At 34.5% G+C, this 27843-nt stretch overlaps 1 protein-coding gene across 1 annotated transcript in view; it reads left to right on the top strand.

The window, feature by feature from the left end:
* The first annotated feature begins 1487 nt into the window (after positions 1-1487).
* LOC128985403 (putative lipid scramblase CLPTM1) overlaps positions 1488-27843 on the top strand; it is a 40326-nt gene continuing 13970 nt past the window's right edge. Inside the window, exons 1-6 of the mRNA XM_054404862.1 lie at positions 1488-1766; positions 4673-4894; positions 6843-7016; positions 23172-23387; positions 24045-24162; positions 24996-25098. Of these exons, the coding sequence (XP_054260837.1) occupies positions 1671-1766; positions 4673-4894; positions 6843-7016; positions 23172-23387; positions 24045-24162; positions 24996-25098 (929 nt within the window). The 5' untranslated portion in view covers positions 1488-1670. The remainder of the gene's footprint in view (positions 1767-4672; positions 4895-6842; positions 7017-23171; positions 23388-24044; positions 24163-24995; positions 25099-27843) is intronic.

Raw genomic sequence — 27843 nt, 5'->3', positions numbered from 1 at the left:
ATCTATTAATCTGTTCAAAACCTTCACTATACAACAACCGTATGCAAGATAAATTCGATGATTATAAAAGGACAATTTAAGAATAGTCAATGGCGTAACTGATTATTTCAAGATTACAATCGTCGGCGAATACATGAGATGCCATCTTAAATAATTTATTGATGGATTTGATTTATTATTTGTGGTCTCGGGAGTTATAGTAGCATAGCACTTTATTTCACCATTGTTTCAAACGATTCAAGCCTTATTTGTATTTGTATTTATTTATAACATGTACACTGATCTTTTGTTCAAACAAATTAATTGTATGCCAAATGTAATTGTAAACAATTTGTAGCAAATACTGTATTATTACCATGCAAACACAGCCCAATAGAGTCATTGTTAGTTTGTTACGAGTTATGAAGATGTTTATCTACTACTATTTTACAATGTATCAAGTCTAGGGATAGGAAGCTGGTCGACTCAGGATTACGGTGCGTTTTCTTCGCCATGTCATAGCAGAATGCCAACCGCATGGTAAAAAAAGCATTAAGTGTTTTGAGAGAGCTTTGCCTGTCAATCCGTAGGCAGCGCCACCAGCGTTGCTATGCACTCATTAGAAACCTCAATAGAGGTTTCTATCTCAATCCAGTAAAAAATAGAAGCTGATTGAAATCTGTAGAAATCTAAAATAACTTGCAATTTTATATTAAGTTGACTGCCATATTTTACTGTGTTAAGATAGAGACCTCTAGTTTGTGTTGTTAGATTGCTTTTATTACGACCTTCAAAATGAGGGGTCACTCGATGGGGCTTAACATTTAAAATTTTTGAGTTTCCCCCAAAATCACCCATTTTGGGTTTGGGAACCAAGTGGCTATTAGGCTTAAAAATTAACATGCCAAAAAGGTGTGTAGAGTTTAGCTTTCCTAGTGTGAGCCGTTACAAAAGTTACAGGGTGTCTACAGACTTGGAAAGATGTTAGTTAAATTTAACTTCTGAGAATTTCAATTGGCTGCCATTTTTTACTGGAATGAGATAGAGACCTCTAATTTGCGTTGTTGGTTTTCTTTTACCAGGACCTTTAAAATGAGGCGTCATTCGATGGATCTTTCTATTTGACATTTTTGAGTTTCCCCCAAAATCCCCCATTACGGGGATGTATACCAAGTGGCGGTTATGCCCAAAAAGTACTTCATAACATGCCATCAAGGTGTGCCGAGTTTAGTTTTTCTAGTATGGGCCGTTAAAAAAATAACAGGGGGTCTCCACACTTTTTACTAACTCTGTATATCCCTGTGATCGTCATTGTACACAATTAATTATTAATTAATCGTCTACGGTTTCATTTAGTAGTATTATATATATGAATTATTATGCACTCACACAATATTCTATTATTCAGCGTCTACTTCCTCTTTGCTGTGTCTCGTGAGTCTTGTCAGCTGCAAAATTTGTTTTATGTATCAAAAATCAAAATTAATTGCCTGTGTGTGCTGTGCTCGTGCTGTGCAATAGCCTTTTTCAGTCTGCTGCTACCCAGCCAGACTGGTATTGAAATTTTGGAAATATAACTTTACAATTATTGAACGAAATGGTGTAAAAAGTGAATTAAAAATTATTCAGTGCAATTGCACTTTCATCGAATTACTACATTTCAGTCATAAAGCTAGTCCCGGACTTCTAAAATGGTCGAAATTAAAGAAGTGACAGGTGATTCAAGTAGTGGGGTGAATGAAGTCAGCCCCAGTGATGGAGTTGTTCAGGCACAAGCTAATGGTGAAGTAAGTGAATTAAAATAAAAGCATTATTTTTCTCTATATGTAATATTACATGATATACCTTAACTTTTAAAACATTTTGGTTGTGGCTTTTGAATGATACATTCCAGAACTTATAGGTTATGTTTTAGATGGCATGCTAACCTCATGATTGAATATGAAATCCTTGGCCTATTTCCACATTTATAATATATTTAACCGTCGAAATCCTGAATATCGTTTAATGAAAGATTTTGCTGTGCTTAAAAGAGTGTTGAATTGTGGTTTTGAATTACATAGGCTTAAGCTAGGCCTACCTAGGGCCTAGGTTCGGGTACAGTTTCTTAACTGGGCTATGCTAATATCAATTGAAACTATCGAATTGAAAATATAGATTTATAATCGATATTTTTTAATATATCTCAATATTGAACTATCATAACCTAACCTAACCAACCAAACTTGCTGATGGTGAAAAAACCGCATGAAGGTTTACTAATCAAATCGATAGTTTCAATCGATATTAGCATAGCCCAGTTAAGAAACTGTACCCTAGGTGCTGTTTAAACAAATACATAGGTAGGCCTATAGGCTAGGCTATCTATTAAAAAATTAAACTGTCATAACCTAACCTAACTAACCAAACTTGCTGATAATAAAAAAATTGCATGAACTTTTACTAATCGAATCGATAGTTTCAATCAATATTAGCATAGCCCAGTTAAGAAACTGTACCCCTAGGTTCTGTTTAAACAAATACATAGGTAGGCCTAGGCCTATAGGCTATCTATTAAAAAATTAAACTGTCATAACCCAACCTAACTAACCAAAACTTGCTGATAATAAAAAAATTGCATGAACTTTTACTAATCGAATCGATAGTTTCAATCGATATTAGCAGTCCAGTTGAGAAACTGTAGCCTACCCAATGTAAGCACACCCTAAACATTGCCATCCTTGGCCCATTTAAGTAATTAATTTTCTTGTAAAAACAAGCTTTTTTTTTAAAAAAAGTTAGTTACTTGCAGTGTTTCCTCAGTGTTAAAATTGTACAAAAACAGTCTGGAGGTAAGTTAACATATACCTATAAGAATTCAGTTCCTTAACCTAAACTTTACCTTTGTAATCCAACCTGACTTAAAGGCACTTAATACAGCCCTAAATTTGCATGTAAATCCCGACCTACTACCCAATCCATCCCTAAATAAGGCAACCTTAAAACGCAAATTTTAGAATGAAAACTGTGTTTGCCCCAAAAGTGCTAGAGGAAAAAAGTAGTCCTAGGTAGCTACTTAGAATTGCCTAATTTAGCCAAATATGCTAAACAAAATATTTGTAGAAATCGCATAAGTAGCCTAAGTTAGGTAGTGTAGCTTAAGAGTCTTCATCACCCGCCGAGAGTACCTTGCGTTTTGGGCCTAGTTGCGTTTTGGGGGTATGGCCTTGGAGAGTAAGGTTGTGTGGAGGGGTGGGTAGTGCGGGGTCACTATGCGTGCCAATTCTGAAATCATGGTAAAACACACTATTAGGCCTACTAAAGACGCAACTCCATACCTACACATGCGCAGCGGCAAACTTCTCGACCTTTGGACATCAAGCCATAGATAGCCTATTGATCTTACACTGGCATTACTATTTTACCTATTAAGTTAAGTTTTTTCTTGTAGGTGTTTGAGAGTCAACTAAAGCGATTCAACCCTTCAAAACAATTATGGCCAAGCGTGTTTGTATCCTTAGCCTTTACTGGTCAACGTGTTGATACATATTTGAACTGCTATAACTTGGCCTACCAGTAATAATTGTTACTACGACGAATAATTATTAAATTGTTATTAGTAGACTTAGGCTATAGGGTTTTTACGACAAAAACTTATAGCAAATAATAAAAAAAAATTAATTTAAAATCAATAGGTACCCTATAGGCTTACTATCTTTTATAACTACAATTCATTTGTTTCACTTAGTGACTCCATAAACGATGTCTTTTCAGAATACAGTATATGTTTATTTATTTATTTCAACGGATACACCATTTACAAAGATATGTTCTTTTAGGCCTAGTATGAAATCTATAGAAAAAAGCTGAGCGCTGTGGTGTTGAGGTGCGGTGGGCTGAGTGTGTCAAGGTTAATAACAAGACATAAACAATGGCCAGACATTTTGCGAACGGCTAGCAGTAGGCTACACAACAGTCGCATGTTTTTAAGCTGAGACATACCGTAGTTTATTATTTTGCTGTTTCTGCTGACGTTATTGACCAAAACCTTTTGATCTATTTGTTATCTAATACAAGAGTTTAAAACTGTTCCATTCTACTATCTTAAATTGTTAAAAACTATTTACGAATTGTTTGTACCTACATAGCTTTGTAAAAATGTCAATCTCTTTACATTTTTGGCTGTTAAAAAAGCAATATACAGCCTATTACAAAAAATGTGTATTTTTGAAGTCCCCTAAAGTTTTATACATGCATGCTGTTACTACAAGAAAACAATTTTGTCAAACTCAGTCTCAGTATAGTAGTACAGTCTACTATCAGTACAGTCTCAAATACTATTGGAACTGCTAAATAAAAAGCCATGTTGTGCCCTTTTTTAGAGGGGTGATGAAGACTCAATAAGTTCACAAATAATATCTTTTTAATAGCCAGCTTTAAAATATTAAAAGGATACGGCATGTGAAACTGTTAAATTGGAACTAACTTAACCTGCTAAGAAGAAACGGCTTAGATTTATTTGGCTTTGATAGAGCAATCGATTTGACAACCAATAAACTTAAACAAGCACTGACTTATAACCGCTCAGCTACCCAGCATCCAGTTCAATAGATCAATTATACTATTTAAATTTGTTATTATAAGTGATGAACATTGAGAAAAACTGTAGCACAATCGTTTCTTTGCAAGCCTAAACTTTTTGCACTTTGTTTAGGCTCCTGCAGAGCAACCGGAAGCGGCACAAGAAAACCCACATCAGCCAAGCAGGATGGAATCATTCTTCGCCATCACCAAATCCCTCATTCTTCGAGCCTTGATTTTCTACTTTATCACGTCATTCTTTCGAAGACCAGCCCCGACCCCGGCTGAGCAAGGAGTCCCAGCTGTTGGAACAAAACTGCCTGCGTTCAACTACTTTCAAAATGGATCAAATATGGTGATTGAAGATGAATTTTAACTCTTTTATCATTAAGTTTATGTTTAAGTTGAGCTTAATTTTATTTCCCCCAGTTAGCTGTTGCAATCTAAAGGAATGTTTTTAGTTAATCAACATGTATGAAATTATTTTTACGTTTAAAGTTTTAATTGCTACACATGCTTAAGATGTCTGTGATTTTATTTTGTGTTAACTTTAAATTTGTGTTTGTTCCTACTGGTTATTATAAATCATTTTGTTGCTGTAGAATATTATTTATTTTTCCCTAAAGACTGGCTTTCACACTAAACGAAATTATGATGAAATATTACAACACAGATTTCTATTCACAGAAGTTTTCTAAATTTGTTTTTTGTGGGTAGTGGGTAAAGCCGGCCTTAAAGCTTTGAGATCTATGATAATATTTCAGTGTTGTGAAAAATTTGAAAGAAACTATTTTATAAAGTTTTATTTGTAAAGTTTTTCTTGCAACTTATATATTTCATGTGATTTAGCTAAGGTGTTGACGGTACTTTCTCTGTTAATATGAGAAGTTGACTTTTCAGGGTTCAGTTTTTAAAAAGAAAATATTTTGTCTTATTACTTATTGAACAAGGTTCTTGTTGTGTAAAGTATTTCCAACATTTAGAAACATCAATAGTTTTAAATCCTTTTGGCAAATTGGGCTTAATTTTAAACGACCCAAACCATTAAACCTACTACAGTGGTATTTTTTACGAAAGCTTAATGTAGCCTTTGAATTTTATCTTTGAACATAGCATGTCATTATTGGGATTTATTAATTACCGGTACTTGTAATCACACAAGGATTGTAGAAATTGATTTTACCTCCACTGCATAATCTCAACATTACTTAGAAGTGACCACAGTTTAAAGTATGAAAAGATGTTTTATACTAATTGTTAGCCTACCCATACCATTAAAAACATATGTTTGAATATTTTAAAGTGAGAATCACACTTGGTATTAAAATAATGGATAATGTATGTAAACATTATCAAATAAAATAGGATATATTCTTTAAAATATTTGTTTGATTTCACAAGGGTGTAGGGTATTCATCATGAGGTAAGTTGGCCTATCAATATTATGACAATACTTTTAACACGTTGAGTGTTGACTACATCAATTGATGTAGTCGCCCCACAAGCACTCCTATCGGCCTACATCAATTGATGTAGTTGCGCAACCCCCACTACAATAGTTCAGTATGAGCTCAGCCATTGCCGGAAAACGTTATAATCATTGCTAGCCTGTAGCTTAGAATGTGAGCTTTATTTTGGTGTAGGTTGGAACTAAAATTTCCCGCAAAATCCCGTCTGACAATAGTCCCGGATTCAGGAATTTTCTCTTTTCAAGCCACATTACAGACACTGACTACTGATCTAGGCAGTGCTGCTACCTTTGGGTGTTTCAGGGAACTACATCCACTATCAGAGAAACGTAGTAGTACAATCACAGCTGCTCTTTTGTTATTTGTTAGATTGAAACTTTTCAATGCCAATTGCATTTGCTGTTACAGTGTCGTGCCGGGGCTTTGCCTGGGCCTCGCCGCCGTTGGCGAGCGCCTGTTTGAATGTATGCCGCACCAACGTGTTAAATGTAGTCAATCTCACTTAGTGTTTAATTGCATGCTTAAGGGACTTTGTGTGATCTAAATCTTGTGGCGTTGGTTTTATGTATGATCACCTCTTCCTTGATATTTAATCTATTTAATTGAATCTTATTTTTAATTTTTGTAGAACAAATAGTAAAGTATTACTGCACTGCAGTGTCTACAAATCTTGAAAAAAATATATCATTTTGCCATTAGTGTTTAACTACTTACTTAATAGCCTACATCAGACTCTTTTCCACTTCCAAGGCATGCTGTGTTTTTTAACACTATAACGCCATGTAGAATGGTTGCTTGAAGTTTGAAATTAGCACTAACACACCTATCCTGCAGGATATGCTCATGTTCCTGTCAGAAGAGGAGGTCCTCTCAGACCTAAAGTTTGAAAAGAACCGACAACCGCCGAAGTTGATATGGTGGGAGAGAGGACTGACCTATGGAGAGTGGACAGACGGACCTAACGGGGATGGAACACGCGAGGCGCACGTCAAGTTTGACACTTCCGAGGTTAGTAAAACATATATTATTACCAACATATTTTCTTGATCCAGCTATTGGTCTTTTAATAATAAGGGTTTTGGCTAAAGATTGATTTTATTCAGTGACAAAGCTCCCATCTCACTACTACTTCACTAATTTTCGTCTTCAAATACACAACCCAATGTATACGGTATGAATCTAATGTTAACAAAACCATCAGAAATTACATTGTAAAGTTTGTAATAGATCTATGACTGGCTTTATGAAATGCCATGCCAAAATAGATAGAATAAAGCCGGATTGTAAACCGTTGTGTTTTTTCAAGAGACAATTCTTAGACTTTTGGATGACTGCAGTATTTTTGGTACAAGAAAGAAATTGAACAATTTGAGTGCAGGTTTGCTTTGCTATGTAAATAGACTGTGTTTTATAATTATGTGGGATGTGGAGAAATTAATCAATAAATTATATTTTCTAGGTATCATTTTGTTTTTGATAGAAACAGCAGGCTTACCTGTACATTGGATGGTGCTTAGTGGCCGAGGATGACGTGTAGAACCTAATGCCATTTCGTTCTACAAGTGATCCTGGGCCACTAAGCCACTAAAATTTACAATTAATTAGGCCAATATCAAAATTTTTTAAATTATCTTGATTTACCTGTCTATGGGTGATCATACTGTTGTCTATGGCGACCGGTCTCGAGATTAAAATCTCGTCATCAGGCTTCCTCAAATGTAATTCTTCATATTACTCAAGTTGAAGTGTTCGGTGGACACAATAAACATGACTACCCAACTCCTGTGCGTAGTGTTCTGTACTGGCTAGTTGCAAATATTTGTACAACAATGTCCTTTTGTTATTTTGTGTTTTATGTTTTCTGTTTTTGTTTATGTGTTCACTGCCGATCTTAACTTGAATGATATAACAATTAAAGAAGCTTGATGATGAGATTTTAATTTTGAAACCGATCCCCTTAGACAACAGTAGGATATGTCTGTTAGGTCTGGTCCCTATAGACAGTAGGATCAACGACAGGCAGGGAAATTAACCCATTTAACTGTACATTGGTTGAGTCGTATCAATAGGAAACACACACAAAATTGAAATATTTAATGGTCTCGGGCCAGATACAACTTTATCAAATCACAAAGAAAGGAAGATTGTAATGGTGATGTACGATGCAGTAGTACCAACCTTCCAGCTTGGGAACAGAGAAAATATCTGCAAAAGTTGTTATTCACAAAATTATTATTCTAGCTAATCGCTGATTATAGTCCCTAAGCCTGCTCAAGGAAGTTGTTGGGAGGAATTATCTTTATTATGGTTTGGGTCCCTGTCGAGTTTTGAAAACCACTGATTGGAAAGTTCTCATCTTCTGAGTTGGATGGATAATGTTATTTTATGTATATTCATGCCAGTGGAAATGATTACATTTTGGTTCACAGAACTGTCAACACCTTGATCTGTTACTGTCTTCTTCGACCATTTGTTAGAAAACATAATCAGTTAGAACTTAAAAACCTAAAGTGGCATATTGGGTTAAAGTAAGTCCTTCTCAAGATGAAACTGGTTCAGTAACATCTTTTTATCCCTCAGCAATCCAGCCAATCAAAACTAAGAACTCTTGTGCTCATTACATGTGCTAAGAAACAAGTTGAAAAATACCATCATGTTACTACTACCAGACATAACAATAATACCTTAAAACGTCTGCAGCTGATGGGTTTCTAAATCTATAAAGTTTAATCTTTTTACCATAATCAGAACTAGATATTTCATTCCTCTCTTAGAGTTGCCTGTTATAGCAAATTTACGTACAGTAGAACTCAATTATTTGGGGTAATGGGAGGGAGGGAGACCACGGATTTAACTGAAAACCACGGTTAATCCAACACGCCATAAACATGTTTTACAAAACCTTAAAAACACCTAATACAGTACTTTATAAATGGACGTTAATGTGATGATTAATTTGCATTTTACATCATCAAAATACAATTAGTATTGTGCAATCGTGATATGTAATGTCATTAACCTTGGTTCAGTAATAAAAACTGTAACGTTTAAACATGCTTGTTAACTCAAATAAAACAAAAATTGCTACACTGTACAGCAATAAATCACGTAAAGAAGAAAACAAAAGAAAATTTAGACTAGTAAGTTACTGCTACCGTAGTCATCATAGGCTACTACTACATGATGTTTCAGAACAAAATAATGTAGATAAAAACATTAGATAACTCATAAAAACAACATAAAATCATAGTACTCAAGTTGTAAAGATAATAACAATAGTCGTAAAATAAGATTTAAAGATAACAATGACAAAACACCACTTATAACTTCTCTTTGTTCTTCTCTTTCTTTGGGTTTTCTTCATCCACATATTCAACAAGTTTCCATGGTTTATTCACCCAACCACATTCTACTAAAGTTGTCATGGTGACTTATCACCCAATCACAGGCTGCTTAAGTTGTCATGGTTACTAATCACCCAATTACAAACTGTTGTGACATAGCAAGCGCACAACAGACAGATTTGTTAGGAGCAGACGATTTTGAGTGCAAGCGAATAGATTAACCTCGAAGCTCTCGATGGCCATTTCGTTGTTTTGCCTCCATTTATTTTTGTCAAATGAACTGTGATGATTCAAAAACAATAATGGGGGAACCTACTGCATATAAAAATGGCCAGAAATAGTTAAATATACTATTATACAGTACATTTCAATATATTAGACTGAAGAAATACAATTTATAAAATTTTCTTGGGATTTTTGAGATTATGTAACCTAATTTTAGAGGCATCTATTGACCACAGATGATCCGCCGCCCGGTTAATCCACCCCTGTAATGGAGGTTCTTCGGTAGTTGAATTGAGCCTATAGCCGATATAAATTATTGATTTCTGTAAAATATAGACACTTTTAACCAAGTCAGACTGAAAGGATAACTTATTGCTTACTAATGTCACATAAACTATCAGTAACAATATATATAGGGAGAAATGCGAGGGCGGTTTTTTAAGTACCGTAAGGGCTGTTAAAAACCGCCCTCGTACAATTTTAGACTCAAACTAAGTGAGTGGTCTATTCTTCTATGTTCTTTGTGAAAACAAAAGTCTACAGCTGGTCTAAATAGATGTCAGTTTCCAAAAGTCATTATTTGGATCCATGCCTAATCTTGATATAATTTGTTGGTTTTTAATTAGGATTGCTACAAAATGTTGGGGCCTAGGTTAAAAAAACAAGTTAAATGAATTTTAAGTTGCATTACACAGTCATTTCTAATGCCTGAGCATTACATTTACAATTAGCCTGAAGAGAAAGTTTTCTGTTCAAGGTTAATGAACGTTTGCATATAACTGTTCCGGATAAGCTTTGTCAACCTGACTGATATGTTGTCAATTCCCTTTTGGTTGTTTACTCATTAACAGACACTTTTACTTTAGTTTGAAAACAATTTGTTTCAATTCTTGCTGATTTTATTTCCATTTCTTATACTATAGTTATTTTTTGAGATTTATAAGATCAATGGTTCACCAAATCCGTCTAAAATATTATTATATTTAACACTAGCTGTACCCGCGGGCTTTGCCCCGTTTTACGGGTCCGCGGAATTGGCTAACTCTGGAACTCGCTAACCCCATGTTAAATGCCCTATCTTCAAATTTGGTCGATGAGAGGAACTCGCTAACTTGTTCGGTTTCGGAATTGGCTAACTCCGGAACCCGCTAACCCGCTCTAGAGCCGGGTTAGCGAATTCCGTCCTCGTACGGAAGTCGCTAACTCGGTCCCTCGGCGGAACTCGCTAACTCCCAATCAGAAGCCTCGCGGACCGTCCAATGGGAGCCAAGCACGAATATTTTTGGCCAGTGTTGCCGAAAGTGTAGTACCTATATCGTATCGGCACCATAATGTCGTATCCTACGCTTAATTAGGAGTAAGAGCAACGCAGTCGATAAAATAAATATATTTTGAAGTATGTTTAACCACAGAGAAGTTCTTATGATTATTAGGGTGGAAAATGCATTATAGTCTTACCATAGACTAACCAACACAAGTAAACTTTACATCCCATTGTAAACTTTGAAGCTCGTTTTTCGTGTCTAGTTCATGTCCGGTGACACTGATCGCTAGTGTCGACAAAATTGTGTTTCTATTATTTTATAGTTAACTTCATGATTTGTTCCTTACTGTTTGGTTATATAACTAGGGGACGTGTTATTAGTTGTGATTAGAACGTTTTATTTGGTTAAACGAGGTTTTAAATTACTGAAAACAAGAAACAATTGTAAACCAAACACGACCTCTAAAGACAGTACACCGGACAGAACTAACAATACAACTGTCTTCAGATCATCCATAAGGATGAGAAATGTACTAATATAAGGGAGTATGTTTTATATGTGGGTTTCTTACTTAAATAGTAGCTTATTGGTATGAAAAAGATAAAAATGCACATTTAATTTGGATCTATTACATGTTATGAAATATCTATTTTCGTAGTCCGCCATTTGTTTCTTTTATTCGAATAAATACCATTTTGTGAACTTCTGCAAATAAAATTTTTGTGTTCGTATTTTATATACTGGGCTTGTAGTAACCTTAAATCATAAATCAAAATAAAATGTACACGTTAAACGTCATTACAGAATTACATTGTAGTGGTTATGTATTTTTAAATAGAGCTATTGAATTTAAATAAATATTTATCAATACATTATAAAGTGGTAGGCCTAATGTATTCATGGATTGCATTAAAAGTTAGTCTATGCATAAATACAACTTGTAAATTTCTTTTATCGTAGGCTATTAGTGTAGAACCCGGGTCATCCTCTTAATTTTGTTGAATTAATATTAATTTTACGTCTTTCAGTAGGCTTACTTTTTAAAAGTCTGGAGTTTTTTTCCAGGCTGATTCTATCTTATCCAAAAACAAAGCTATTGTCTATTGTGTAGCTCAGTACTGGGGAACGGTGAACCGAGCAATGGCTTGGTATAGTTTATATCGTTTGTGAAAGCAATATAAAGGAAACCCAACACTCAAATCAGGAAAATCCGTCAATTAGTTTATTAAAAATCGTGAATTAAAATAACCCTGTCACGTTTTATTATATGAATATTATATCTTGTCCTATTTTTTACTAGTGGTGCTTAGGTGTAAAATCTAAAAACTGTTTTAAAACATGTAACATTATTGCTAAAAAATTCAATACATTTTAGAATTAGGCAACTATTTACTAGTAGGCCTACAATGCTTTGGTTCAAACTATTAGGCCTAGATAAAAACTTAGTCTATGTCATCATATTTGTACACGTAAGTTGGACGGTTCAATGACGAACATTTAATTTAAAATCTATGAATTAATTATGAAAGTTACGATGGTTGATGACTGTATTAATTAATGGTTTTGGTTTATTACGACATTACAATTAAATCTGTTTTCCGTGTTTAAGAACTTGCGTGTATTTTAGCTTATTTTCGGAGAGGTTTAATTATTTATTACCAATTAAACTAAATATTGAATATTTTTCCTATTCTATTATTTTCTTTTATACTGATGGCATTTATATTTAAGATCGAAATCATAAATCATAAAAAATAAATCATAAAAATAACATTTACTGTATCTTTATAGACACTGACATTTTGAAATACGGCAGTGTACGATTATTTTGTCGTACAAGGTTGGCAACGCTCCGAGCAGTGGGCGCGGCCGGGTTAGCGACTTCCAGAGTTAGCGAATTCCGCCGCGAGACAAAATCGAGTTGGCGGGTTCCGGAGTTAGCCAATTCCTGACTGAGACGGTTAGCCAGTTCCAGAGTTAGCCAGTTCCGCCACACGACCGAGTTAGCGAGTTCCTGAGTTAGCCAATTCCTACGTCTCCGTTTTACTTCATAAGTGAGCTCGTTCACATGGCTCAATCACGCCCTGGTTGAAGTTCGTTCGCTACGCTCACTCACCTTTAGGTTGGAGCTTGTTCGCTGCGCTCACTTGCCTTCAGGTTAGCTCGTTCGCTACACTAACTCTCCTCCAGGTTGAAGTTCGTTCGCTACGCTCACTCACTTTTTGGTTGCAAATTAGCTGTTGCCATAAATTTAAAAAAAATAATAGTGCTGCACCCTGTTGGTAATCCTTGTAACTTTAATGCTATTGCACATCATAGAACAGAACCAACTTGTTTAATTGAAACAGCTTTAATTGAATTGATTCATTAATTCCATTTAAATATGAGTACTCATATGGTTAACATGGGAAACTCAAGAGCCACTGGGGCGGAGCCCGAGAGTCCGATCAGAATAAAAACAACGTAGTTTTCCTATTTAATGCCTAAAGAATCAGTGTACCAAATTTCAGCCTCCTAGGTAAATGGGAAGTGGTAAAATTAGTGATGAGTGAGTGAGTCAGTCAGTCAGTGAGGGCTTTGCCTTTTAACATTAGGTTTAACAGGAGTAGCCTACTGTAAATCTTATCTTATCTTACTAATATTATAAATGTGAAAGTCTGTTTTTTTTGTTTATTTGTTTGATTGTTTGAAGTTCAATCACGCATTAACTACTGGTCAGATTGGTCTAAAAATTTGTATGATAATAGCTCACATTCCTGATTAACACATAGACATATTCTTATCTCAAAAATCCTTTTGGGCTCCACCCCATTGGCTCTAGAGATTCCCATGTTAACCTTATGAGTATTCATATATAAAAGGAATTAAAGAATTTTGTCAGCTGTTTCAAATACACAAGTTGGTTCTATGATATTAAATAGCATTAACAAGCTATAAGATTTACCAACAGGGTGCAGAACTATCAATTTTTTTTGCATTTATGACAACAGCTAATTTGAACCAACTAGCAACAAAAAGCTGTGACATACAATGAGACATTGAAATGGCGACCATACGAAAGTAGTTATGTTAAGTCAAGTATGAAGAAATGAGTATGAATAAGTAAGTATGGATGTGTGGCGCGATCTTGTAGTCTTGTTAGTAACTAAGGCCGACATATTCCTTAGTCACAGCTGTTAATTAATCTCTTTGGGAATGGCAGTTTTTGTTCTAACAATACTTAAAATGTATTGATAACAACTTATATAAATTTACTAACTTGATTTATCAATACTGTTATTTGCTATCGAACTCAACATTTGAATACAATAATTATACTTAAGGGCATTTAGTTGCATGGTTTATAAAATAACTTGTTAAAATTAGAGGTATCTTAAACTTATTATTAAAAAGGACCTTTTCCGTTAATTCACTACCACTAGTTTTAGAGCAATAGATTATTAGTACAGTCCAACCTCAGTATAACGAATCTGAAGGGACCGAACTGAATATTCGTTATATCAAGGATTTTGTTAAAACGAGGTTCGTTATATAGAGGTTAGGTTTGCAGGAATTTCGCTAAGTCGAGGTTCAGAACCAGCGTCGGTCAATATAGGTCGGGATTTGACCTCATTAAAATACAATTAAAGTAGCATAGGCTACACTACAATACTTTACAGTACAGTGTTCACATAGTAGAACCTAAATTATCCGGCATAATAAAGGGGAGGGATCTTGAATATTGCGCAATCATGACAATGGCATTGACCTTGGTACAGGTTAAAAACTGTAAGTTTAAAATCACAGCTTGTTCTAACCCTCCTAAAACCTAGCCAAACACTGTATTGCGTAGTCATAAACCATGTAAAGAACAAAACAAAACAGTAGAAAGTTTTGTAAGCTACTGCTTGTGATAGGCCGGTAGGCTACTTACAGTACAGTACTGATTTATCACAACAGAGGAATGTCAATAATAATCATTAACTATAGCATTGGTGTTGCTAGTTGAAACAAATCGTATTGAAAACAATAAATTATTAGATAAGTCATTATAAAAGTGTATAATCATAGCCAACTTACGGATAATAAAAACACTCGTAAAAGGAATGTTAAGGTAACGATGTTGCTATGCTATGCTATTGCATGGCAACGCTGGTGGCGCTGCCTACGGATTGACAGGCAAAGTTCTCTCAAACCGTTTAATGCTTGCTTACCATGAGGTTGGCATTCTGGGTTATAGTAGTACGTTTTCTGTGATAGCGCGTGCAGCGACAGCAGACAAATATGTTAAAACGGAGCAGACGAATGTTAGCGCAAGCGATGACGTGACCTTTCCATTTCATTTGATAAAGAAACAGATTTTCCCAAAACAATAATTGGGTGGGGGATTTGTTATAACGAGGGAAATACGTAGACAATTCGTTATGCAGAGGTTAAATTCGCAATGTAGAGGTTCTGACAATGATAAATTTGTTATATTGAGGTGTCTTATTTTAGCCGAAATCACGAAAAATTCGTTAAATCAAGGTCGTTGTTATGGTTTGTTCGTTATGTAGAGGTAAAATATACATTGTGTCTTATGGGGAGTTCTAGGGGATTAAAAAAAATTTGTTATATCAAGGAATTCGTTATATCGAGGTTCGTTATATCAAGGTTAGACTGTAATAGAAGTGGTAGTAAACTTTGGTTAGGTTAGGTTAGTATAAAGTTTAGTACAGTATGAAGTTAAAAAATATAACCTAGAACCTAACCTAACCATATTCCACTATTGGTAGTGAATGAACAGAAAAGGTCCATTAAAAAAAGTTTTAAATAGTTTAGGTTTCTTTTCTTTGTTTCTTTGTTGACTCTGAGCGCTCGAGTCATCACAAAATTGGTACAAATTAGTTTTAAAATTATTGGATTTGTTATAATTCTTATTCTTGATGACTGGGCCTACAAGAAACTAATCTGGCTACAGAAGCAGCTTGTCTTATTCAGTAACAAAGCTTTCATTTAATATAGTATTGTACATTCAATAAGAACTACACATTTGGCATACCTATTTCAAAATTTGCAAAAGCTTATCAATACAAGCAGAATTTATAAAATTAATATTCTTCACCTCAATCTATGGATTTTAAACTGATTTGATCAAATATGTTTACTATGGTTGTGTTATTGCAACGTACATTTAGTTTTACATTCTAACTTCTTTTCATCTATATTTGAGAGAATTTTTTAATATTTTTATTTTGTGATTCCCCTATGGTAAATCACTACGAGTCTGCTGTGCGCTTGTCCGAGCCATCCAGTAATCTGACAGTCTGAGATATTGATTTTAAAAATTTATTAGGTATCTTTAAAGAGGTTTTTATGTTGGTGCGTGTCTGTATTGTCCAGTATAGTTGATTTGCTTTGCAGTGACAAAGTTTGTAAATGTTCGTGTTTGTGAACAGTAATGTCAAGACTAGGCTGCGTAAATGACTTGATTTTCGAGCCAAGCATTGTCTAAAAGGATCAAGCACCAAGTGAAAAATAATTGTGCCTAGAGATTTTAATCTCGCAATATCGTTGGGGTTACAGAAAGCGTCTGTGGAAATTGTGTGATTGAACATTAATGCCATCTGATTGATTTAGGGAAATGTTCATAATTTTTCCATGATTGCTAAACTATATTACAGTTTTTTTTTTTTTTTACAATTTACTTAACCCTTTGGGCCCCAAAAAATTTTTTGCGATTTTTTTGGAGGTGACATGCCTATACTGCATGGTCAGTACTGGGAATGACAGGCCAAAATAGGCGGTTTTTACAGCATTGTATTAATTTGTTTATAACTTTATTTAATATTGAGATAGAAAAATTATTTTGGCATTATTTTTTAGCTTACTGCTATGGCAACAATTTGGCATAAAAATAAAAGTAAAAAATAAAAATTTTAGTTGACAAAAATAAAAAAATAAAATAAAAAAATAAAAACTTTTTTTAATTTTTTATTTTGAGATGTATAAAAAATAAGTGAATAAGTGAGGAAGCACATCCTATTGCATTTTTATTAGTCACTATACATTTCTAAATAATACCTAAAGATTTGGTGCAAAAATATTTATAAATGACCAACTTATGGTATATTATGATAAATACTTCAATATCCGTTATCGGCCTAGTTACCGCAACAAACATGTTTTATTATAGTATACAAGTATCAATGTAGGAGATGCATATCAAATTGAAAGAAACTAATGGAACAGACCTAAGACTTAAGAATCTTAACAATATATCTGATACAAAAATTTTTTTGTTTTACTCACCAAAAAGTTTTTTTCACCATGTTCCGTAACACCAAAAGTTTTAGTTTGTAAATGGAAATAACACCGATAACTCACATAATGTCTTAAAAATTGTTATGTGCTGTATCAGAGAAAGACCTCAGAAAAGAAGAAAAAAGTATTCAACTAACACTAGTTTATAAAATTATTAAAAAAGGCTATTTACAGTATTTACAAATCCAAATGTTAACGTTTAGTTGCATTTGTGGCGATTGTAGCACTCCGCATGCAGTCCTGCTTTACAAAAGCAACACATAGTGCGCGCTCTTCTCCTTTTTCCATCTGGGTTTTTTTTTCCACTGCATACAGAACAGTTCTTTTCCTTGTTATCAGGAACTTTTTCCAACCCAAACCCTTTTCCAACTGTTGCGTCACCCCCACCTCTACCGGCAACTCCGTATTTCTTTTCGAACCAAGAATTTGCTAGTTCATCCACCACAGCTGTGATAAAAGAGGCACGGCTCATTGGTTTTTCGGTGTTAAGTTTGTACAAAACATATGCATTTAGCATCATGCGGCCAAATATGTTAAAAATCACTTTCTTCCAAGGTTTCATCGAACGTCACTCATCAAGGTAAGTGTACAACATTTGATCAGTACCATCTATGCCCCCCATGCCATTGTTGTACTGATGGACTATTCTAGGCTTAGTCTTTACAATTACTTTCCTACTTCTCATTTTTGTATATCTTACATTTTCTGCCTTGCTATCGGTTGATAGCAGAATAAACTGAGATTTGTTGGTCGGTTTCTCGCGGTAGGCCATGTACAAGGCGGGTCCTTTTCGAATGTATTTTTTTTGTCCAACAGCATATTTCCCCCGTAGCACAGTGCGCACACCTACTCTGTCAACTCTAACAGTTCCTGTAAGCCAAGTTAATTTAGAATATAAGTATCTAGCCAGGCGAAGAGTAGTGAAAAAATTATCCAAAAATAGATGAAAGCCTTTGTTCAAACAGTTGGCGATGTTCATTAGTTTGTTGACTACAGAGAATGCCAGGCCATGCTCAGTGGTTTCTTCATCATTTTCTCTGTATTTGGCACCTTTGTAGCAAAAAAGTGCCATGCAGTAATGGGTTAGCGCGTCACACAGTACCCACAGCTTCACTCCCCACCTGTGATGTTTTTTTTTTGGGAGGTATTGGGTCAAGCCAATCCGCTTTTTTGTCCCCACTAACGACTCATCGACAGATAGTTTCTGGTAGGGTACATAGTAAAACTTGGCTAACCGGTTCAGATGGTCGATGAGTGGTTGAAATCTTCCGCATGGGTCATAGCCCGGTTCGCCATGTTTCACAAGTTTGCTGCCATCAACCAAATGAAAAAATTTTAAGATAAGTTCAAACCGTGTTCGAGAAAACATTTTTGCAAACCAAGGAGTGGACAGGGACGATGGCTGGCTCCAATAGCTTCTGATTGAAGGCTTCCGGATTATGCCCATGTTTATAATAACAGCAAGGAAGCCTTTGAACTCCTCAGAGGTTAAATTTACCCAAGATCTCAATGTACTCTGAGGTGACAAGCCATGTTCAGCAGATCGCAAGAAATTTGTAGCGTATCTGTTTGTCTCTACTACAAATTTTGCTATCAATTCAGTAGTAAAAAACAGAGAGAAATAGGCAATTGGCGAGGAGTTTCTGGGTGGGCAATGCTTAGGACCTGGGACTTCATTGAAAGTGAAGTTGTGCTGGTAACCCGGATCATTATCCTCCTCGAGTTCATCCCAGTCACTGGACTCAGGTTCAACAGGTCTTCGCCTACTACGATTTGCTTGAGTCTGACTTCTTCCTCTCCCTCTGTGTGAACCCCTGCCTCTAGGCCTAGGCCTAGCACAATCCCTAGCAGTTTGAGTACCGGTATCTGTTGGCAAATCTGGTATAGCATCAGTAGGTCTAGCTTCTTCTGTAGGCATATCTAGGCCAAATCTATTGTCACTGCTAGTTGATGGTTGGCCTAAATTAAAATCAATTACTTCTGGAGGCAAATCTGCCAGAGGAAGGACATCATCAATGTCTTCTTCATCAGAGGAAAACATATGAGGTGATCTGATCGGTCTTTGCAAAAAACCTAGTCTAGGCCTACCACTATTTTCCGGGCTATATGTCGGGTCTTCATCCGTGTCGTCAACTAGTTCTGAGGAGGATGAATCAGCATCAGAACTTGCAATATTGTCACTGAAGTCAGAGTCATCACTGTTCTTGTCGGCAGAATATACATTCAAACCTGCTTCTTGAATGTTACACAACAGAGTGTTTTCACTAACAGGAGATTCTGCCCTAGTTCTTTTTTTACTCATATTTGAGACAAATAAAAACAGTCAACATGCAAGAAATAAAGGATAAAGAACTTATAGAAAGGAACTAGGCCTAAGTTAGTTAGTTAGTTATGAAAATAGGTTTCCATGTCCATGCAAGGGCTATAGCATGCACCCAAATAATTATGCAGTTACAGACGTAAGTTCATAGTTGATTACCATTATGATGTTTTGATAAACTCACTAAAAGAATAATAAAACTTTTGAAATTAACTTCAAACAACACCAATCTGTAGTAAAAATTACGGTATCCACGTAACAAAACAATAACAAACACCGGCAGTTACTCAAATAACAAACAACAACAAACAACAGAGTTGCTGACTCGTGAGACAGCTGAGCGATACAGACGACACAGCCTGCCGATATCGTTTTAGAAACAATAACAAATACTATACGGATGACTCACTATAAATACTATATATTGGATGATCTACATAAAATATCACTTTGGTTCAGTTGCAACAAACTTTGTCTAAATGTTCCTAAAACAATCTTTATCAATTTTTCTTTATCCCAGTCAAATGTTTTTAATGCACCTTTAATTTTCCATAAAACAGATTGTAATAAAACTAGTTGCTTATGTGATTCTATAAAACAATGTAATGTTACCAAATATCTAGGTGTACTTTTGGATGAAAATCTATCATGGAAGATGCATGTAAATAATTTAAAGAATTCATTACGTTACTCACTTAGATCTTTTTTCCACCTCAAATATTGCTGTCCTCTTCCCATCTTAAAACAGGTTTACCACTCTTTAATCAATTCTAAGCTTGAATATGGAATTTCTTTGTATGGAGGTGCCTATGTGTCGAATTTAAAATCTTTAATAACTTTACAGAAGAAATTTGTCAGATTAATATGTAATGTAAATTTTTATTCTCATTCTCTACCTTTATTTGTAAGTCATAATATCCTTCCCTTCAGATATTTATATATTTTTAAAGTATTGACTATATTTTTCAAATTAAGTGGTAATGCAGGACCAACAGTTGATAACATTCACAAAATATTCAACTAGACAAACTGCACATAACATTCTACGTTTACCCAAACCAAACTGTACCCTGTTTAAGAAGTGTTTTATTTATTTATCAATTAAAATTTTTAATGTCATTCCTGTTTCTGTAAAGCAGAGTAGGTCATTTAGTGTTTTTAAGAAATCTTTGAAAAAGTGGCTATTAACCAAGTCATATGATGAAATAGAACAGTTGTATTCTTAATAATATTAGTAAGTAATGTCTAGCTCAATGTATTTGCTTTATCTTTGTAAGTATCTGTATTTCAGAGTCTGGGTTTTCATTGTTTCCTTCAATTTCTTAAAATGTTCTCATTATTATAGTTACATACTTTTCGTTTTACTTCCTAGATATTGGTGAATTTTGTTTTCTTTGTTGTCTTTTCTACAAAAGTTATTGGACTAAAGGTAAATTTAATTTATAATTCATTTTGTTACCCTTTTCAGAGAATTTTTTTGTTATTGTTAAGTATTAGTTGAGACTCCCGCCCACACACAGAAGTTTTAATCTTCTTTGGGTGTGTATATTTCTTCGCAAGTTGAAGCAAACTGTTTTTATTTAATTAATTAACAATAAGTTTTTATTACATTGTAAAATAATTTGTTTTTTATAGATCTTTGTAATTTTATTGTATTACTTGTGGAGAAATAAAGATTTATTATTATTATTATTACTATATAAAATTAAAATTGACAAAATATTACTTGTAATATATTTTATTTATGCTTTGGCTACGCAATGACGTTTTCTGATACACAAAATACGTTAAAATAGCGCTGTACTATATAAAATAGTAGATGGCCGATATATCGGCATATTGTCTTTCTGCTCATGACCTTGGGGTGCCGATTTATCGGCACTGTGTCATTTTCAGCACAATATTGACATGCCGATAAATCGGCACTTGGGGCTCAAAGGGTTAACATCATCAGTTAGTCCAGCACTTTCACAAATTTGGACTCTACCTAGTTACAATTTGGGGCCGGAGACTTGTGAGTCTACTAGTGATGGACGAGACTAGATTTTTCACTTCGAGACGAGACAAGATTTTTTTAATTCCTGCGGGACGGGATTTTTTTTTGAGGAAATTTAATGAAAAGTTATAAAAAATTAATATCTACTTTTTAAGTTCAGAAATATTTACAAGTTTTAAAAACTTGACAAAAAATAGACAAAAATATTTAACATCTTTTATTGCATAGGAAACATGGAGATATCAGTTAGTATATAGTTCAACTTTGAAAAATATAAAAAACAACAATATTACTAGTTAAGAATCAAGTAATAATTTCTAAGTCTTGTGTTATTTCTAGATTTATTTTGAAGTGACTTATTTTTACTTAGTAAAACATGTCTCACACTGCTTACACTAACAAAACTTCTCGTCATTTGCAACTTCTCAAAAATTATAATACTATTGAAGCAATATTTCCATGTAAAGAATAAATAATTAAATATAAAATTCGCTTTCGTAAAGTTTTTTTTTAAATTTGTAAATTAAAATTTTTTTTAAATTCCAATTTCTTTTTTATTTCTTAAATTTTTTAATTCTTAAAATAAAATAAAAAATTAAATTTAAAAAATTTTAAAAAACTAAAATTTGAAAAATTAAAAAAAACTAAAATTTTAAGAATTTAAAAAACTTTAAAATTTTAAGAATTTAAAAAGATTTTATAGTTTTAAAAATAACAACAAATTTTAATTTTAATATTAAAAAAAAGTAATTAAAGATTTTTTTAAATCTCGTCTCGAAAATATCCCTTTAGTATTTCAATCCCGCCCGAAGCTTCGAGATAAAAAAAAATCTCGAAGTTTCGGGTCTTGTCTATCACTAGAGTCTACTGTACATAAGTAACAATAGGTATAAAGAGTTTATTTTTTTGTGTTAAAATTTAGTCATACAGTTCTGTACGGGGGTTTCCCTTTGAATGAGAGTTATTATGCTGTTTATGAGTCAAAACACTTGAATTCTATGAACTGCCATAATCCAATAGCTATGTCCACACTCGTGTGTTTTTGTGTGAGCCAAGCGCATGCCTCTTCTCTTAACGCATGCCTTGACGCAGATGGACGAAAGTAACGCATGCATCGTGGCATGCTGAAAATGAGTCCGAAGGAGCTCCATTCCATAGCGCACAGCGTTGTGCAAGACAATCCACCAGCCTTGAATTTCTGTGTCTTTGAACTTGCAACTGCTTTACATGAAAATCCAACAAACGTCAGAATTCATAGATGATTATCACTTGCATTTATGTTTGTGGGACATACGGGGTAGTAAAAAAATAAAATGAACAAATATGAATTAAATTTAAAAAATAAGAAAACTACAAGCTTTATAGTACTCCTTCTTTCATATTATACAAATTGTTTTCTTACTATACCGCACCAATTCCTCCTATCAGAATAGTGTCGTCTTCATCCATTTAGGAAACGTATGTAAAACGTGAGGCATGAGTGTGGACAGCTAAAAGGCATGCCTCAAAGCACTTGCAATACCGCATTCATTGATGCATGTTGAACTGAAAGTTGTAAGGTACTTTGAAATTGGAAGCGCACGAGTGTGGACATAGCAATTAGGTTCCTAGTTCCATATGTGTCAGATTGCTGAATGGACTGTAAATATAAGGGTTTTTTCCAAGTAGTGTAGAACAATGTATTTGCACTATTTTTTTGGATACATATAAGAGGAATCGTGGTTTGTACAGAAACTGAGGAACAACGGCTCGATATTCCTCCATGTGTATTTCATCAAGCACGATGACCACTACAACATGCAGACGGAGATGCCCAGTGAGAAGTTGCTACGTAGTCAGCAAACTGTGTACTCAAGGAGACAAGTCAACAAGTTCCGTCGTCTGCGGTTCACTAAGACACAGAATCTTCTGACTGGAGAGACGGCTGCTACACCTGAAGAAGTGCTGGTATGCAATAATAATAAATGTTCTTGGTTCTAAATCTAAAAAAATATAACACAGTCAATGTAAAAAGAGGTTACAGAATGGTTTTAGGAAGGTTTAATGCTTATTTCCCCCTCTTTAAAAATCCTTCAATAGAGTAGAAAGAATGATCTAGAAGCCTAATCACCAGGTATCTTTTCAGTTTCTGTGTCCTTGGCTACAGAGTTAAACATCTTGCTTCTAGGATCATGTTTGATAGAGCTAAACAAAAACAAATAATTTGGTATACTGACGTGTTGTTATGAGCCCAATGGTTAGTAAAAAATAGCATTTAATTTAAAATTCCCATGTTATTCTTAAGGAGAATAATTAGTCAACTGTTATAGTTTGCTAGTTTATGAACATATTTTTTATCAAATTCGGAAAATTCATTTTTCTTTCATACTAAACTATTAATATTTCACTTAAAAATTACTTTATTAGCAGAAAATCTATGTACTCTTTAAACAAATGCTTTTTAAATAGGGAACTAACATGACATTTTTAAGGAGATATTTATGTAAAAATCCAATCCGGCAAATGGAATTCGCTTATTCAGCAGGTTTGCTGCTGCGTGGGTGTTATATTTTTGTGGATTATATGCCATGGATTATATTCTTACCAAATGTGTTGTGATTGCAGAAAGCTGAGACTTTAAAGACAGAAATAGTCTCTCATTGGCACCCAAATTTGACAGTGAACATCGTAGTGGACCAAACTAACTGGGTACCTGGAGGCGTCCCTCCTCCCATCAATGAGTGTAAGTTTTGACAACACAATACACTATTAAACTCAACATTTTATAGTCTATGATCAGAATTGTCTTTACACAGGTTAAGCATCACATATCTTTCTGAATTAGGCTTATCCTGTTTTGAGGTAAGCCTGATTTTCCTTTAATTATAACTCATGGCCTTGAGCCCTTTTAAAAATATGTAATGTAACAAGAAGTGTAGGTTACACAAAAAACATTAAACCAGACCTTTATTGTACCGTAATCATTTGGTGACAAAGAGTCTGTTATTGTGAGACGGAAATTAAAACCCCGTTTTGAATACTTCAAAACACTAACTTTAATTACCTGTGGTTATCAATTTTGATGAATTTATATGTTAATTTACATTTATTCAAACCAGTTCCCAAACTATTTGGTTGATCTTAAAAAACAAATAATTTAGTAGACTATACTCAAGCCTTGTACACCAAATGCTTACAGAAAAAAATCCTAAAACTGTAAATCAAAAATTTCCTTTTCATTCTTAATTCCTATGGAGAATAAGTTACTGTTGTTGTTTACTTTTTATGGATATATTTTTATCAAGTTTGGTAAATTTATTTATTTGATACTAGGCTACACTATTGACCCTTCAATAAAAAACACACTTTATTACCTTGCCTAGTGGCAGCAAGTATTTAAATCTGACATGTTTAAGAAAATATAAGTGACAATTCTTGGATATTCGCTTAGTCTGCAGGTTTGCTGTGGCTGGGGTATTTTTTAATTTACCTACAATTTTTTTTATACTGGTTTATGCTATATTTTAGAAACAGTAGTGTAAAAATTCTAATTATGTTTTTTTTTTTTTTTTGCAGTTGTTGAGTTTACCGTCACTGGAGAACACTACAAACCCATTGTATTCTTCAACGAGTTTTGGAACCTGATCAGGGATTATCATCCAATCAATGAAACTTGCAAGTAAGATTCTTAATGATTTAAGAGTCGTTTTAAAGTTAGCTTTGTAAAAATCATTGTATCCTGGACTGCAGAGCTCGCCTTAGACATGTATAAGAGGTGCAACTGCATGCAGATGGCCCTTCACCTTGGGGGGATGGAGGGCAAAACAAAAAAAGTGTAAAAAAGTTCCCAAATTTTATGTGAACTATGAATGGGACCCTAAAATTTTAGGTCCTGAATAATCGTCAATTATATCTGCCAATAATCTCAGTTACCATTTTTTTTTGTCGTTGTGATTAGTAAAGAATCCTGATCACAGAACATGAACACGATGATGTCCTATTCCCAAGAGTTGCTGTAATCGTAATAAATCGTAATGGTTGTTGCCGCTATGATGAGAGATAGTGACGAATGTTGTCACGATCATGAGGAATCATTACCGATATTGCTCCGATCATGGGAAATCATCACAAATGTTTCTGTAATTGCAAGGAAATAATTAGTGATGTATCGATACCAAGATTTATCAATTCTCAATACTGATACAGATACCTGAAAAATCAATTCTCGATAGTAATACTTTTTCAATTCGATGGGTATCAATTAGCCGGTTCATATTGCAGAGAGAAACAAAAAAGAGGTGGGGTTTGTGTATTGGTGAATAATAATTACAGTATTAAATTAAGAGCGGATCTTGGAAACTTTACGGTTGACTCTTATTTTGAGTGTTGTGGTGCTCAGATCACGCACCCTCTTGATTTAATTGTGCTTTGTGTCTACAGACCTACCGTGTATACCAAAATTGCATATGATATTTTTTTTCTAGCTTGCGTTCACTTTTACAATATTCTATTCTTAAGAATCCTAAATCCTTTTTTATACTTACAGGAGATTTTAACATTGATATTTTGAAAAATAGTTCTCAATCTGAAGAGTTTCTTTCAATATTAAATTCATTCAATCTTTTTACAACTATAAAGGTACCCACTCGGGTTTCAAATGTTTCTAGTACATGTATTGATAATATTATAACAAATTTTAAACCTAATTTATGTTTGCCTTCTGTGGTACAAAATGGTTTATCTGATCACTTAACTCAATATCTTCAAGTGAATTGTGAATATTTTACCAAGAAACATACAGAAACTGTGGTTAATAAAAAAACAATATACGTAAGACATTTTTCTAAGGTTAATATCTCCAATTTTGTCAATTCTTTAAAATCAGAGGATTGGTCTTACTTCTTTCAGAAATTAAATGTAACATCTGATGCAAATACTATTTATAAGTGTTTTTTACATATTTTTAAACTACATTTTAATGCGTCTTTTCCATTAGTTAAGGCTAAAAATAGTCTTAACCGGAATAAAGATAAAGGTTGGCTTACAAGTGGGATAAAAAGATCTAGTAAACATAAACGGGAACTTTTTGAGCTCAGCAAACGATCCACAAATCTGCATTTTAAAAACTATGTTAAAAAGTACAGCAAAGTGCTCAGTAAATGTATAAGAACTGCTAAAATATTACATAATAAAAATAAAATTAAACAGTCGTTCAACAAGACTAAAACTGCTTGGCAAATTGTAAAAACAGAAACGAATACTTCCGCCAGTAAAATAGACAAATTTCCATTTTTATCCGAATCCGTAAACATAAAAAATCAGTTAAATTATGTTAACAAATTCTTTACAGAAACTTGCAAACTTCTAAATGTTAATTCTGATCCTGAAAGCTCAATAAATTTTTTACAACAAGGGGTCCGACCTAATTCCATGTTAATATCTTTCAAAACTACAGATCCTCAAGAAATTCAGCAAATAATTAACGAATTAAAACCTTCCAAATCGTGTGGATGGGATGAAATATCACCCTTCATCATAAAACAATGTTCATCTTTTATTTCAATCCCACTTGCTCATTTAATCAACACTTCACTCTATACAGGTGTGTTTCCGGATGTATTAAAGCTCTCAAACGTGATACCAGTTATAAAAAAAGGCAATCCAAAAGAACTAACTAATTATAGGCCCATTTCATTACTGCCGACATTCTCAAAAATTTTTGAAAAGATAGTTTTTAATAGGCTGTATGATTACCTTGATAAATGTCAGTCAGGGAGTGCGGCATGGGTGCAGAGGTCGGGCTCTGCACTGCCACGGGCGACCCCCGGTACGTCAGGATTCTCGGTACTAGGCAAACGGAGACCGGGCCCCAGGGAACTGGGGTAGGGGCTACGTCCCCGAGGGTATACCCGTTCCTGGTTATTCCGGGCCGTCCCTTGCCGCACGATGCGCTGGCAAACATTTTTATGGCTTTTTCAACCCCAGGTAGCATGGAGGGCTTGCTTGGCAAGCAGTCAGAGGAGAATGCGTTTAAGAGGGGAGGGTGTGTTTCAAGGTCACCCCCTCTGACGGCAGAAAATATATCGTTGGCACCTTCGCTGGTAAAGGGAGCGACTGTCTCCCCTCCACCGGTGCCAGCTTTCAAGTCTGGTGAAGGGCTGTTGGAGGAACACCTTACAACAACGTTGCAGTCGGAGAGCTCAGGGATGGTGCTTCTGCGTCAGAAATACCTTGACGCAGAGAGTAGCATCGAAACCCGGCTTCGAGACATGGAGGAGACCATTAAAGCTATGCTGGACACCTTTCGGACCCAGAAAGCTGTTAACCAAGTGGTCAAAAATGGCATGGCCAAGCTAGAAGATGACCTTGGATTCGTTTTTGCCTGCCGGTTGGTAAGCAAGGCGGCCATGGAGAAGATTGCGGA

This window comes from Macrosteles quadrilineatus, unplaced genomic scaffold, assembly GCF_028750875.1.
Source record: "Macrosteles quadrilineatus isolate MER2022 unplaced genomic scaffold, UCM_ALF_1.0 Scaffold_2__2_contigs__length_208266976, whole genome shotgun sequence".
In the NCBI taxonomy this organism is placed as follows: Eukaryota; Metazoa; Arthropoda; class Insecta; order Hemiptera; family Cicadellidae; genus Macrosteles; species Macrosteles quadrilineatus.
Note: the sequence above shows the minus strand (reverse complement) of the source record. Positions and strands in the feature narration are given on the sequence as shown.